The 15,518-nt window shown below is 46.7% G+C and overlaps 1 protein-coding gene across 1 annotated transcript in view; it reads right to left on the bottom strand.

The window, feature by feature from the left end:
- LOC125407019 (solute carrier family 2, facilitated glucose transporter member 3) overlaps positions 1-13,812 on the bottom strand; it is a 72,808-nt gene extending 58,996 nt beyond the window's left edge. The window contains exons 1-2 of the mRNA XM_048444293.3: positions 13,719-13,812; positions 10,164-10,241 (exon numbers count right to left, since the gene is read on the bottom strand). Coding sequence (XP_048300250.1) covers positions 10,164-10,184 — 21 coding nt within the window. The 5' untranslated portion in view covers positions 10,185-10,241; positions 13,719-13,812. The remainder of the gene's footprint in view (positions 1-10,163; positions 10,242-13,718) is intronic.
- Between the last annotated feature and the right edge of the window lie 1,706 nt (positions 13,813-15,518).

Genomic DNA, 15,518 nt, shown 5'->3' with positions numbered 1-15,518 from the left:
GACTGAAGGCGTGCGCCACCACCGCCCAGATCAAATGCTACTTCTTAAGGTCCTGCCTCATAATGTGAAAGATTTACAGATCCTCAAACTATAATTAGCCATACCATATTATCCAAAATATTATCCATAATTAGCCTTACCATACCATATTACCCAAAATATTATCTATAACTAGCCATACCATATTACCCAAAATATTATCTATAACTAGTCATACCATATTACCCGAAATATTATCTATAACTAGCCATACCATATTACTCAAAATATTATCTATAACTAGCCATACCATATTACTCAAAATATTACCTTGATTTCTTTTTAAGCACGGAGAATTAAGAAATTTAAGCCCTGGTTGCCCCAGAACTCAACCCACAGCAGGTTGGCTTTGAACTCAGAGAGCTACCTGCCTCCAGAGTGCTGGAATTAAAGGCATGAGATTTATACTACTATTTATATTTAATTCATTTATGCATATCAATGTTTTACCTATGTGTATGTCTGTGTGCTACATGTATTCCTGGTATCTGGGAGTCAGAAGAGGGTGTCAGATCCCCTGGAACTGGAGTTAAGAATGGTTAGGAGTACTATGTAGATGCTGGGAGCACTATGTAGATGCTGGGAATGGAATCTGGGTCCTGTGAAAGAGCAGCACGTGCTCCTAACCATTGGACCATCTCTCTAGGCCTTATTATTATTATTTTTGAAACATTCACATTATTTGTGTGTGTGTGTTGGAGGGTATGTGTGTGTGGGTGTGTGGGTGGGTATGTCTGTGTGTGCAGATGCACTCAGAGGCCAGAAGAAGGCGTCAGATCTGTGGGAACTGAAGTTGTGTGCAGTTATGAGACCCCTGAAGTGGGGTGCTGGAATCTGGACTGGGGTGCTCTGGAGGAGCAGCAAGTGCTCTTAAGCACAGTCACGCTATAGCTCAGTCTTTTTCTTTCTTTCTTTCAACAAGCTTTCTCTACCTCCCCAGTGCAGGGATTAAACTGTGTGCTGCCCAGCTCCTTGTTTAATTTATTCAGTGCTACTCAGAGTGCCATCCTCCCTGTGACATCACCATCCCCAGCGAGCCTGTGAGACAGGCAAATGTTCACTTTTTATCCCAGATGTCATGGCCAAACTGAGAAACCTTTACTAAGCCAAGCGTCTCTCGGGTGGGCTTCAGGAGAATCACCTGGTAAACAAACTCTAAGTGAGTGGTCCACACTTCTCGGTCTGTTTCACACTCAAGCAGGCGGTTGGGAACAGGAGAGATGGGTTCACGGGGGAAGGTACTTACAATGGAACAGCGGTGTACTGGATTCCATTCCCAGACCCCATATAAAGTTAGGAGGAGAGAACAGAATCCACACAGCTGTCCTCTGACCACCACATCTGCCCAGGGGCCTGCACACACAATACATACATGTATGCACTATAAACCGACAAATGAAAGTAAGATGGGTAGCAAAGAAACATCTGTTAAGAGTAATATTTGAAATAAAAAAGGACATTGGGCTTTTCCCTGACATGAGTCTACTTGGCTCGTGGGCTTGCCCAGGAACAATGGCTTTGTGTTTGTAGCTCTATGACCTGGTCTGTGCCATCTCTGCTCCCAAGGCATTTACCTCCCCATCATCGTCTACGATGGCCTTTATGTATGGCGGTTTAGTTTGAGGAATTAGTGAAGGCTGGAGACTTGGGCAGTTTCTTCAGCCCCAGCCAGAAGCTTCTATGCACAGCGGTCGCCCTGGAAACCCTGCTCCTTGATATGCACCTTTTCCTACTTTGCACGAAGACACTGCACCCTCTTCTGGCCTTGTGGGCAACAAGCAAGCGCTTGGTACGCAAACATACGTGTGGTCAAAACACCCATACACACAAAACACCCATACACACAAAACGAATAAAAAGAAAACAGATGCCAACTTAAAACTGTGTGAGGGCTAAGACAAAGGCAAGCAGAAGCGTCACCGCCTCAGACATCACCTGTTCCTATTTTTCCTTTCAATGGTGCCCTGTGTCTGTTCGCCAGCCAGTCCTGCAGCCTGAAACTCTCCTGCTTTCCATTTGGGTCCTCCCTTTAGCCACTGGGGCTACTTTACCTTCTTTTTAAACACAGACAATGAAATAAAACAGTTTATCTTAGCGTCTGTTGCGGTTTGGATATGACCTCAATCACAAAGGCTTGTGTGTTAAAAGGTTTTGGTTGAGAGCTAACAGGCTTTTGGGAAGAATCGTGGGGGATCTGACCTCCTCAGTGGACTAATCCACAGATGGATTCAGAGCGTGATAGTTATATGAATCATGGCGGGGGGGGAGAACAGAAGGGAGGGCCCAGCCGCAGGCATCCTTCGAAGGATATGTAACTCCCTGGACTTGTCTTCTCTCTAAGCCACCTTCCTCCGCCGCGTGCTCCCGACAGAGCAGCTTGCCTCATTGCACTGTGGCCCCCGTACAATGGCACCAGTGACAGTTGACTGCAGTCCTGGAGCCAGGAGAGAATACAGCCTTCCTGCAGTCAGGTGTCTGCTCAGATATTTTGTCACGACAAGGGGTGACTAATCCAGCATGTGTGGTGTGATTTCAGCGTCAACCCTTGGCTCAGTTCTGATGGATATAATCTGCTGAACAACCTCGGAAGGACTGAGCCACCCACTGAGTCATCTGTTGGCCCTCATCTGCAAGCCATCCAAGCCGAAGAACATTGCAGTATGTTTTCCTTAGTGGTGTCATTGGCACCTGAACTCAGGGCCCCTGCGCTCTGAGAACCTCCTCCTTCAGGTCTCTGATCAGGTCTCTGGTAAAGTCAGTTATGTCAACCCTAATTACCAATGCTCTGCCACCTCTGGTTTCACGGGTGTTTTTCCTTGTTTTTAAACCCCCAACTCAACTCACAAATGTCAGAAGCCTCATAGACCTTGGCTTTCTAATTCTAAAGCCCATACCCCCCTCCACCGACCCCCTCCATCTCCAGGCAGCTGCCTTTCCTTTCGCGCCCTCCCTCAACCTTTCCCTAAATATTCCCAAATAGATTCTCCTTCTTCCTAGAGCTTTGTCTTCTAGGCCTAATTAAAAACAGTTCACAGGGCACTGGGCTTACCTCACTTAGGTGAATTCTGGGTCGAAAAAGCTGTCAGTACTGGGAGCTGCAGGGGTCTACACCGCCATCTGGTGGCCCGCTGTCAAATAGGTCTTGTGATACCTAGGATGCTACTGGCATCCTAGCAACAGGCCCTGGAGGAGGATGGACGTGGGCGGAAGACAGCTCCCTCAAAACCAGCATTTCCCCTGCCTGTGATTATCTTATCCTTGCACGGGCTTTTTGTTTTCTGTTTTTCCCCCCTTTAGAGTTCTTTGACTCCTTCCTTTTCCAGGGACTGAATCCACGGCCTCACCCATGCTAAGCGAGGGCACACTCATCATTGCAGAGCAGGCCCAGCACGTTCACTCTTTGCTCTCCGCTAAATCTGCATCTCTTCTTCCTTTTCGACTCTCAGCTGATAACCCACTTATTAGTTCATTGAGAGAATAGAAGCAAAATAAGAGAAGTCCTTCATATTCAGTAATAAATCTTCCGGTTCTAATTCCATGCACACTCTCAGCTTTCTGTCAAACAAATACGCTGTCACCTGTTCCAGCTAAGCTACACCTTCCCTAGACAGCGGGACTCTCTTCCTCCTATCTACCCAACAAGTCTGTCTGGAAACCAGACAGACTTTATGGAACCTAAGGTTCTTTTTCTTTTTTTTTTTTTTTTTTTTTTTTTTTTTTTTTTTTTAAATATTTATTTATTTATTTATTATTATGTATATAATATTCTGTCTGCGTGTATTCCTGCAGGCCAGAAGAGGGCACCAGACGTAATTACAGATGGTTGTGAGCCACCATGTGGTTGCTGGGAATTGAACTCAGGACCTTTGGAAGAGCAGGCAATGCTCTTAACCGCGGAGCCATCTCTCCAGCCCTAAGGTTCTTTTTCTGATGAATCCATGTTCTAAGACATTTTAGATCGACTCGTCTGCAGGCTGCAGAATTCACAAGCGAGGATACTTGTGTGGCAGTGAGAAGCTGGGGGTCTCACAGCCTGGAAGACCAAATGGGGTGCTGAGTGTTGAGATGCGTTAAAAATTCCTATGATCAACTGGGCGGGGGTGGTGCACGCCTTTAACCCCAGCACTTGGGAGGCAGAGGCGGGACAGCCTGACCTACAAAGAGAGTTCCAAGACAGGCAGGGCTGTTACACAGAGAAACCCTGTCTTGAAAAAGCCCATACACACACACACACACACACACACACACACACACACACACACTCCTTACAACGCACAGTTCCCCCATGAGGATCACAGCAGGAACTCTTCTCTTGCCCCTGTCTCTCTAGGCAGCGCCCCGTATCTGCTCCTCTTTATTTGTCTAATTATTTTGCAGTGCCAAGGAGCACTTCACCAACTCTGGACAAGTGCTCCACCACTGAGGCTTTGAAATAAAATGGCTCCATTTCCTTCAGTTGTCCTCTGCTGTTTACACCCGTGCCAAGATCACCAGCAGACTCTGCCTTAACAAATCCAATAATGGCCTCCTCTCTCTTTTTCTTTCTCAGCTACCCATAAGTCTCCCTGCTTAGCTGAGTTTTGTTTTGAGATTGGATCTGAAGTGCCAGGCTGGCCTCAGACTTGCTGAATAGCCGAGGGTGATCTTTCTGCCTTCACCTCCAAGTGTTGGGATTAAAGGTGTATGCCACCACCACCCCCGTTAAGGTATTTTGTTCTTTGGGGTGGGGAGCAAGGTATTACAATTGCCCAAGATAATCTGGAACTTACTCTGCAGCCCAGACTGGCCTTAGTCTCATGGTGACCCTTCTCCCTCAGCCTCCTGAGTACTGGGCTCATGGTGTGAGCTCCAGGTTCTGGCTGTGGGGCCGTCACTCTGTCTGGGTTTCTGCATTGGCTCATTGTCCTTTCTCAGCAGTCCTAGACTCTGGCATGTCCTTGAAGCTCAGAACTCACACCTTTTTCTACCCCAACTCCCAATAGTTTCCAGTAGCTCCATGGCTTTGAATATCCGAACAAAACTGGGTCTCTATTTGGGCCTCACCTCTGGACTGAGGATCTGATATTTCTTCACCTAGAAGTCTGTCAGGAAGCAAACTGGAGCGCTTCCTGCCCAGGTCTATTCTAGGATCTTTCTCTAATTTCCCCTCTGGGAAGGGCCACCCCAATGGAGGCGGCAGCCCAACATCTGGATAGCCTTTGTATCCTTGTCCAGCCCATTAGCACATCCTTCCTACCTACTCTTACCACTTCCCCTAACCTAGCCACACTGACTCAAGTCATTTTCTCCCTGCCCTGTGGGCTCTAGCATAACTCATCTGTTTCCTTGTTTGCCTTCACATAGTCTATTCAAACAACAGCCAAAATGACCTCTGAGAATCATAAATTTGATCTCATTTCTCCCATTGTCAGAACTCCTCCATGGACTGTCTATCATATTTGGATCAGAATCTTAGAGCATCTTAGTGGGCTGCAGGTCTATGGATCTGGGTCAAGGTCATCTCTGTTTCCCATAGCTCTTCTCCTTGGTGCACCAGAGCAACCTCCTTGCTGGTTTTTGTCTAGTCTAGGGCAGCAGTTCTTAACCTGTGGGTCCCAACTCCTTGAGGGTTGAATGACCTTTTTTACAGGACTCGCATATCAGATATCCTGCATATCAGATATTTATAATTCATAACAAACAAAAAAAGTTCACATAGCAAAATCACAGTTATAAAGTAGCAATGACCACACATGAGGAACTGCATTAAAGGGCAAGCATTTTACCACTAAGCCGTATCCGTAGTCCTCGTACTTTTATTTTTGACACAGGATCTCAAATCTAACTCTAGCTCCAGGGCATCTAGTGACCTCTTCTGGACTCTGAAGGTACCTGCATGTACATGACATACACACACACAGACATGTACACACACACAGCTCCACCGAAATGCAGCTCACACACCACACAGCGCACAGTGCAGTGGATTTTGGCATATTCAGAGTGGTGCAACCACCTTTCCTTTTTAAACATTTATTCATGTTCTGGGCTCGAGAGCCTCAACACGCATGTGGAGGTCAGAAGATAACGTTCTGGAATTGGGTCTGTCCTTCCACCATGTGGGCTCTGGGAATTGGTGAGCCATCTTTGGGCACAACCTGTATCTAACTTATTTTTGAGACAGAGTTTTGCTCCATAGCCCTGGCTGGCCTGGTTGACGTCCGCCTGTTTCGACAGACGAGGCTTCAGTGTACAGTAGCCAAGACCATTCACTACACAATATGTCTGACCGCTTTGAGACTGGAGCATTCAGAGCTGCTGAACAGTGGTAACCAAGAAGATATGGTCCACAGAGCATACTATATCCACTCCAGGACCTATATAATAGAACATGTTGACTCGGGCTGTGGTCTGTGAAGTGTTATACCCCAGGACCTTTACACACTGTTTCTGTTATATGAATAACTCCAGACTGCCTCATAGCTGGCTCCCAGACATTCTGTTTCTGCTCAAATTCTTCCTGAAGAGACTTTCCCCAACCAGACCGCAGCGCAGCACCAGATGAGCAAGCGTCCCTCCCTCCCATCTTTCATATTGTTATCTTGACTTATTTTTCATTTTAGATTTTCTTTCTTTTCTTTTTTTTTTCTTTCTTTGATTTTTCAAGACAGGGTTTCTCTGTAGTTTTGGAGCCCATCCTGGAACTAGCTCTTGTAGACCAGGCTGGCCTCGAACTCACAGAGATCTGTCTGCCTTTGAGTCCCGAGTGCTGGGATAAATGGTGCGTGCCACCACCGCCCGGCTCATTTTAGACTTTTTTATGTCCTGAACTGGAATGTACATTCTGTGAAGATAGTTACAGGAATCAGTAGTGCCTGTCACATAAATGAAGGTGAGGGGGGAAGATGAAAGAAGAAAAAGAAAAAAAGAAAACAAAACCAAAAAAGTCATGTGAAAGCAACTAGGATGAACAAACGAGCCCTTGAGAGAAACGAGTCTGGGAAAAGAAAAGCTCTTTAGTGCCCTCAGTGGCTTCATTAGAGGAAGGAGGCCTGAATAAAAGACAGGGAGGGGCTGGGGATGTGGTTCAGACGGTAGACCGCTGCCTGATGCTCAGTGCCACCATCACATAAACAGACATGGAGTCTCTGGCCTGGAATCCCAGCACTGGGGACAGAGGGAGAGGCAGAAGAATCAGAAGCTCAAAGTCATTCTCAGTTCTCCATAGAGTTTGAGGCCAGTCTGAGATTCATGAGATGTTATCTCAAGACAAAATAAAGGAAGGGCAGGGCCATAGAATGGCTCACTAGGTTAAAGCACCTGGTTGCCACTAAGTTTGACAACCCAACTCCATTCCTGGGACCCAGTGGCAGAAAGAGAGGACAAGATTCCCACAAGTTGTCCTCAGACCTCTATTAGTGTGCCATGGCACATGCTCCTACATGGTCACTTAAGCAAACACACTATAATAAAAATTAAATAGAACAAACATTGATTCCTACCATGATTTATGTAAACGAAGTTTCTGAGTGATTTTACTTCCACGTTATTCACCAATATCATTATAAGGAATTATAGAGGGTTGAGGAGCAAGAATGTTCGAACTTCTTTGTTTTTAAGTTTCTTTCTTTTCTTTTTACATTTATTTATTATATATACAATATTCTGCCTGCATGTGTCCCTGTGGGTCAGAAGAGGGCACCAGATCTCATTACAGATGGCTGTGAGCCACCATGTGGTTGCTGGGAATTGAACTCAGGACCTCCGGAAGAGCAGCCAATGCTCTTATCCTCTAAGCCATCTCGCCAGCCCCGTTTTTAATTTTTTAAATTGGTATTTCTTTCTGAACTAAAAACCCAATGGGTGAATTACAGCCTCTTTTCCTCCCCATGTATGACGACCCATTACTCTTGGCCCATCTTGAGTTCTGAGGTTTTGCTCTTGATGATATTGGATGCACTTTCAGCTAGTACCAGGCTTTGTCAAAACAGCCTTGTCAGAAGTAAAACCAGGGCAGCTGAGATAGTTCATCTGGTAAAAGTGACAGTCACTCAGCCTGAGTTCAGTCCCTGAGACCCAAATAGTAAGAGAGGGCCGGCTCCTGAAAATGGCCCTCTAACCTCCACATGGTCACAGAGGCACATGGGCTCCTCTGTCTATAAATAGTTGGAAATAAATACAGTAAAATCGCTGTTTTTAATTGCTGGTAATACCACCAACAAACACTTTAACCTTTACTTAATCTTAATTCCCACCAAATGTCAGAGGCCACTTTCCCTTAACTTTTCCCTATATTAGTATAAGTTGAACAGATATGCATTTCTTTTAAAGTAAAACAAGAATGGAAAGGGCTTGGTGGAACATACTCGTAGTCTCAATATTGTGCAGTGGAGCAAGAGGATGGTGAGTTTGAGGCCAGCCTGAGTTACACAATGAGATCCTGACACAAACACACACCAGTGATGCATCTTACCTTAATACGATAAGGCTGGCATAGTCAGGAAGCCTCAAAATAAGAGAACAGGGCGGCTTATAGAAGTTTCTTTTTCTTTCCGAAACTGGGTAGCATACGCTAGCCTTGGACTTGCTTTGTACCCATGGTAGCCTTCAACTTCTTGAAATGGAAAACAGAGTAACCCCTTGTCTTAAATAGCAAAACTTGATTATTTAATAAAGGGGAGGATGAGCCGCAGCCAGAATCGGCAGGAGGGGGAGCTTGGTGGGGAATTGGGGCGGGCCGAGTGTGGAGCAGTCATGTTTTTGGTTAGTGACAAAAACAAACACTTTAAAAAAGGAATCTCCTACTTAAAGCCAACCTCATGCCCTCCCACCCCGCCCTGGTATAAGTAATGGCCACCCAACACCGACTCAGGTCCGTGGCACTGCCTGACCGATTCACAGAGCACTCCTCCCTCTGGCACCACCCCCAACTTGTGGGGGGAACCCAGACTTAGTCATCACCACGTGTCCTGCCAGCTCTTCTGAACCTCACTGGCACGAGCAAAGCCAGTTTCTCTTGCCAGAGAAATTGAGGTACTGTCTGTGCCATCAGTCCCGGGCACTGATTCTTCCTCCAGCCCTTGGCGTCTCGGTCTCTGTGAATGGATTTACCCTGTTTTCACCTCTCAGAGTCTGTAAAGGAGCATTGTCTGCTCACCCGCAACACTGGTTGTAGGGTGAATTCACCTGGATATGCGTTGCACAGCTGTTCCTTCCAGTCTGAGGAATCCCTTTCCGGGAGAGGGGGCTGGAAGCTTGCCCGTAGGAGGCTAAGAAAGTTCGTGAAACTTAAGACTCAGGAGGACCTCCCTGAGGTCATTTAAGCAGTTGCTGGTGGGCTTAGGGGGCTAAGGCTGCCTGCAAGTTGTACAGGGAATTTCAATGACGCATCTTCCATGAGAGTTCACCAGTGCTGGTGTGCTTTTGATGACGCAGACATACATGCAGGCAAAACACCAATGCAAATAAAAGTAAATAAATTATTAAAAGAAAAAGAAAAACAAACCCAATTTTCACAATTAGCAAGTCTCCGTGTTGCTCTTTGTGAGCTGGTTCCCCAAGGAAAAAAACTTGACTACAACATGCTATAAAGACACGGCAGAGCAAAGGGACACTTACGGTCACGTCCGTAGTTCATATACTAAGTTGACTGAGATTGCCCCTTATGCAAGGACAACATAGAAATCTGTGACGTATCCCATATTAAAAACAGTATAAATAGAAGGGAGACTATTGGAGCAAGAGAGGGAGCAAAGGCTGGGGGGGGCGACCATTATGGAATGATCTAAGAACGGTACATATATACATATGAAAGCAATGAATTCTATTTTTTTACAAATAATATATGCTAATAACAATACAAAAGAAATCACTGACTGAGTTCCACATCTTAGCTTGAAAGGCATGCTGAAGGAGACAGCCGCTTTCCTAAGGATGACCATTGAGACATTCAGGAAAAAAACCCGAGCCTGTAGCAATGATAGTCTCTCCTACAGGCTAAAGCAGGGACGGGCTCCCCTGTCGTCACTTACATGCCTTCCATTATGATCAAGACAGGAAAAGTTCAGCCAGACAATGAGCACTGAGGCTATCAGCACCAGCACCCCAGTCTGATGTCAACGGGACATCAAACCCCCGTTACTCACACTGTGTTTATCGGGCTCCATCTCTCTGCTGTAGTAAGACTTGACCCTTCTTCAAATTTCTCTTCAAGGCACAGCTTCCTGTAAATTGTAATTGGTTCGCCAGTTACTTATTCTGTCTAACTAGATCCCCCAAGAGGATAGATAGGCTGAGTCCCTGGTCAGCTGAGCACTATGGCAGTGGGTGATGAATTTCCACACACTCTAATAGTGTCTTAGAATAACTCAGTTCTGGGGTCCTTGTTCAATGGCCAGGGGTGGGGTAGGGCTCTTGGAAAGAGGGAAAAGATGGATGAGTATGATAAAAACCGCTAGATACGGAGCCATTTCTATGTCTCCAACTAACAGTTTCCCCCATAGGGAGTTAGGTGATCTTGCAGACACAAATTCTGTGAGTTTTTTTCCCTTTTTTTTAGATTTATGTTATTTTTATGTATATTAGTGTTTTGCCTGCATGTATTTATGTTTACTGTATGTATGCTTGATGTCCAAGGAGGGCACAAGGAAGTGTCGGATCTCCCGGAACAGGAGTTATGAATGATCCTGTGAGCCACCATGTGGGTGCTGGGAACTGAACCCAGTTCCTCTGCAAGAGCATCAAGTGCTCTTAACCACCGAGCCATCTTGGTTAAAGTAGCGGGGGCTGGAGAGATGGCTCAGCAGTTAAGAGCACTGGTTGCTCTTCCAGAAGACCCAGGTTCAAATCCCAGCACCCACATGGCAGCTCACAACTGTCTGCAACTCCAGTTCCAGGGGGTCTGCTACCTCCACACCAATGCACATAAAATAAAGTTAAATAAATTATTTAAAGAAAAAAAAAGAGTTAAAGTAGCCAGGTGGTGGTGGCTCACTCAGGAGGCAGAGGTAGGCAGATCTCTGTGAGTTCTAGACCAGCCTGGTCTACAAGAGCTAGTTCCAGGACAGGCTCCAAAGCTACAGGGAAACCTTGTCTCGAAAAAAAACAAAAACAAAAACAAAGACAAAAATCCAAACCAAAACAAAAAGAGTTAAAGTGTTTGGAGAACTACCCCGCAGCTCCCGGTGTGCTGAGAGATTTGGTTATGCCGTGATGGTTGTTGACTCTCCCTTGAGAAACATGCTTCGCTTTCAGGTGTGTCTTCTTTCTCCTAACCCTATCGCTTAGAAGCTTCTGAAATCTCTTCAAAATAAACATACAAATACTGCTTCAATAGCCTCTTCTCTTGTATAGATGCTTCTATCATATAGACTAGGTCTATAGTATTCTGTCATATGGATATAATATGTTATTTATTCACCAACTTTTTGTTGTTGAAATTTGAGTTGTTTCCAGTTTTCATCCCCCCCCCCCCCACACACACACACAGACAGGGTTTGTGTAGCCCTAGCTCTCCTGGAACTCACTCTGTAGACCAGGCTGGCCTCAGACTCACAGAGCTCCACCTGCCTCTGCCTCTGCCTCTGCTTCCTGAGTGCTGGTATGAAAGGCATGCACCACCACTGCCTGACACAGTTTTCAACTGTTGCAATTAAAACTATGAACAACAACAGATTTAAAAAGTTTGAAGTAGCCCGCGTCAACCCACCACTTAGAAGGTGGGTCTCTGTGAGTTCAAGGCCAGCCTGGTCCACACAGAGTTTAAGCATGGCCAGGGCTACACACTGAGACTGTCTCTGAAACAACAAAACGAAATCTTTTAAAGCATCTGCTTCCTTTTACCCTCATCTGTGCTCAGACCGTTTCGGTGAGTCGCAGCAGTTCGAAATCACGGCTCTGTTGGGCAAGCCGTCTGTTTCCTCCACCCCTTCTTCTCCTGACCTGGGCGGCTGGCTTTGAAGAACAGCTGAGATCAGTAAGTGAAAATGCTAGCTTGGTTGGAGCCTTAGGACACACTGTCCCTTTAACCGTCTCTCCCTCTCCATTCCTCCTCTTCTTCCTCCCTTTGGTTAGGGGGTGTGTCTGACTAGTTATGCAGCCGGTCTGGCTTCAAACCTATGACCTCCCTGCTTTAGCCTCCAGAGTGCTGGGACTGAAGGCATCTGCCACCACACTTGTGACTCATAGCTTTCTTGCATCTTCTTATCTTCCGCTGTCTTCCCCACAACACTCTCACTTCTTACCTTTTGTGTCACTCTCAAAAAGCAAAGCTAAGAAACCTCACGCTGCCCTTGTAATTCAAATAAATAAGCTCTTCTTTAAATGTGAGGTGCCAGACCGCACAGTGGTGACGCACGCCTTTAATCCCAGCACTCGGGAGGCAGCAGAGGCAGGTGGATCTCTGGTCTACACAAGCTAGTTCCAGGACAGGTCCCAAAGCTACAGAGAAACCCTGCCTCGAAATACAAAAAAAAAAAAAAAAAAAAGAGAGAGAGAGAGAGAGAGAGGGGTAGAGGTGTCAGGACCAGTAAGATAGTTTAGTGTTTAGTGCTGCCAAGCCTGACAATCTGAATTTGATCTCTGAAACCCAATTGTGGAAGAAGGAACCAAATCCTACAAGTTGTCTTTTGACTGACATCCACAAGGTGGCATGCACATGCTCGAACACACACTGAATAAATCAACCCTGAGATGTGAAAAATAGACACTTAAAGGTAAGGTAGGAGGATCATAGTGGTCAGGGACAGCCTGAGCAATGTGGTGAGCTCCTCTCTCAAAACTAAATGCAAAAGGGTGGGTGGTCGGGAGGTTGGAGTGGGGGTGGGGGCGGGGTGGAGTGTATAGAGCTATAGCTGAGAAGGGGGCACTGGCCCAGCAGGTGTTCAATCCCCAGTACTGTATGACAAGAAAAAAAAGGGGGGGGTTAACTCAGAATAACTCCTCACCTCTATCTATTAAACCGGGAGAAGCTAACACCATTTTGGCCAGGGCAGTTAGTTGGCTTTTCATCCTTTCTCAAGCTCTTGAGGAATAAGTCACTTGATGACTGAATAACCCATCGTTTGCTAAGAAAAAGCCAGTTTTCCTCTGGTTTCAGATCCTGGCAGGTGTCTTTTATGGCTAACACACTTCCCTCTCCGCAGTCCAGCTCTGCTTGGGTTCCCTTGAGGCTTGCTCTCAGATCTTTCTGGGAAGTTACTCTCAACAAGGTATTCTGAGACAAACCACTCTCTCTACCCCGCACTTGACTTAACACACAGTGCTGTCCCGATTCCTTCACCCGATTACATTTCCAGTGAAAAGATTTACGGGTCTGATGGCATGGGCCTGTAATTCTAGGTACTACCGGGAGCCTGATACAGGAGGATCCAAAGTTCCAATCCAGCCTGGGGTAGAAGGGTGTTCAAGGCCACAGAGAGCTTCTGTCTCGAAAATTAACAAGGTTGGGGGTGTAGTTCAATGGTGTAGTTCCTTGCTGGCATAACCAAGGCTGTGGTTTCCATACCCTTACAAAGATTTCCCTCTATGATCTATGCTATACCCATTTAAGTTAGGATGCTGAGGTCCAGCAAGGCGGGGAGTTTGGCTGTGTGCTTGACTGAAGGCCCTGAGATGCAGAAGGTGTTCAGTAAACACCGATGGGGGCGACCCCGAGAATAGCCTCCACCCTCCATTCACCGCTTCTCCCGCCTCTCACCCACCATCCCCGCAGTTTTCCGGGCCGAGCTCCGCCCAATCGCCTGCGTCGCGGCCCCGCTCTGTCCCGGCACCGCGCTGGAGTGACAGCGCAGCAGCCGCCGCCGCCACCGCCACCGCCACCGCCGCCGCAGCCGTTAGCCCCGCGCAGTCGCCGGCCGACTTTCCGTTCTGAACGGTCCGTTGACGAGGAAAACGTGCCCGGCGCCCGCTGCTCACTGCGTCCGCCCTGCACGCTCCAACTACCAGGGAGGCATGGGTCCCCTCAGGGACGGCGGCAGTGCCCTGCTCCAAACTTGGCCACCAACAGACCAGCCGCAGTCTGGGGTCCTCGGGAGAGCCCCGAACGTGCCAGCGCCCCGAACTTTCACGGGGTAACCGTCCTGGACCCCGCCATCCTCCGCGCCACCGTTAGGAGTATGGTGACATTGCTGCTTTAAGAGAAGTCGGTGCCCCTCGCGCATCCACGCCCCCGGGACCGCGCGCACAGACAGCCCAGCTAAAAGAGCTCGGGAGACACTGCAAAAACCAATGTGTTCTCTCTGAAAGGACTCTGGTGTTTTGACGCTTCGGTGTCGTAAAGGTCTGCTGCCCGGTTGGTGTGACGAGCAAGTACTCAGAAGACCAGTCGACTAGGTTTGGGATGACCAGATTTGGAAGACCAGGGTTGCAATGACCCAGGGAACAGAAGCTGGCAGGGATTTTTATAAACATCGAAGTTGCACGTCTCAAAAAGGGTATTGCAATGGACAAACCCACACTTCAAAGGTGTGCAACTGAGGAAATCACTAGGGAACTTCAAATTAAAGCTATGCATGCTAGTAGGCCCACACCAGAAGGCTGAAACAGCAAAGAGGGGGCCTGGGAAGGGAAAGAAAGAGATGTCAAGAAGCAGAGGTGACTAGAACGCTCATACATTATTTTGGCTTCTTTCTTTTTTCTTTTTTCTTTTTTAAGACAAGGCCCTTATGTAGCTCAGGTTGGCCCTAAACTTGCCATGTAGTTGAGGCTGGCCTTAAACTTCTGATCATCCTGCGCCCCCTTCCTGAATACCAGGGTTTACATGTATATGCCACCATGCCTGGCTTTGGTTTTAGCATTTTTTTTTTTAAGATTTATTCTGTAAGCAGGCAGTGGTAGCACACTCCTTTAATCCCAGCACTCGGGAGGCAGAAGCAGGCGGATCTCTATAAGTTCGAGGCCAGTCTGGTCTACACAAGTTCAGGATAACCAGGGCTACACAGAGAAACCCTATCTAAAAACAAAACAAAACAAAACAAAATTTATTCTCTCTCTCTCTCTCTCTCTCTCTCTCTCTGTGTGTGTGTGTGTGTGTGTGTGTATGAGAGAAAGAGAGGACTCACTCTATATCACAGACTAGCCTTAAACTAGTAGTAGTCCTCCTGCCTCAGTGCTGAATTATAAGCATGAACCATCACATCTAGTTCATGTGTTGTTAATGGGTATATAAACCAATAAATGGTAAACAAACAAACAAACAAACAAAAGGCCACTTTGGAAAACTGACAGTATTTATCTGAGCAGAACATAGGTCTACACTATATCATCCAGCGATTCTGTCTCACATATATATTCTGCAGAAATTATACATATGCAAGCCAAAAAATAGGTGTTAGGAGGTTTGTAACAAGGTCTTTGACTCTTATTTAAAATTTTTCATTACATTTTGTGTATGAGGGGGCTCAGAGTACAACTTGTGGGAATTGTTTTTTTCCTCTCACCATGTAGGTTCTGGGGATTGAACTCAGATCATCTGGCAGGGAGGGCAATAGGTTCCGTTTCTA

This window comes from Myodes glareolus, chromosome 3 (genome assembly GCF_982192425.1).
Source record: "Myodes glareolus chromosome 3, mMyoGla1.1, whole genome shotgun sequence".
Taxonomy (NCBI): domain Eukaryota; kingdom Metazoa; phylum Chordata; class Mammalia; order Rodentia; family Cricetidae; genus Myodes; species Myodes glareolus.
The sequence above is the reverse complement of the archived record's forward strand: the minus strand, read 5'-3'. Positions and strand labels throughout refer to the sequence as shown.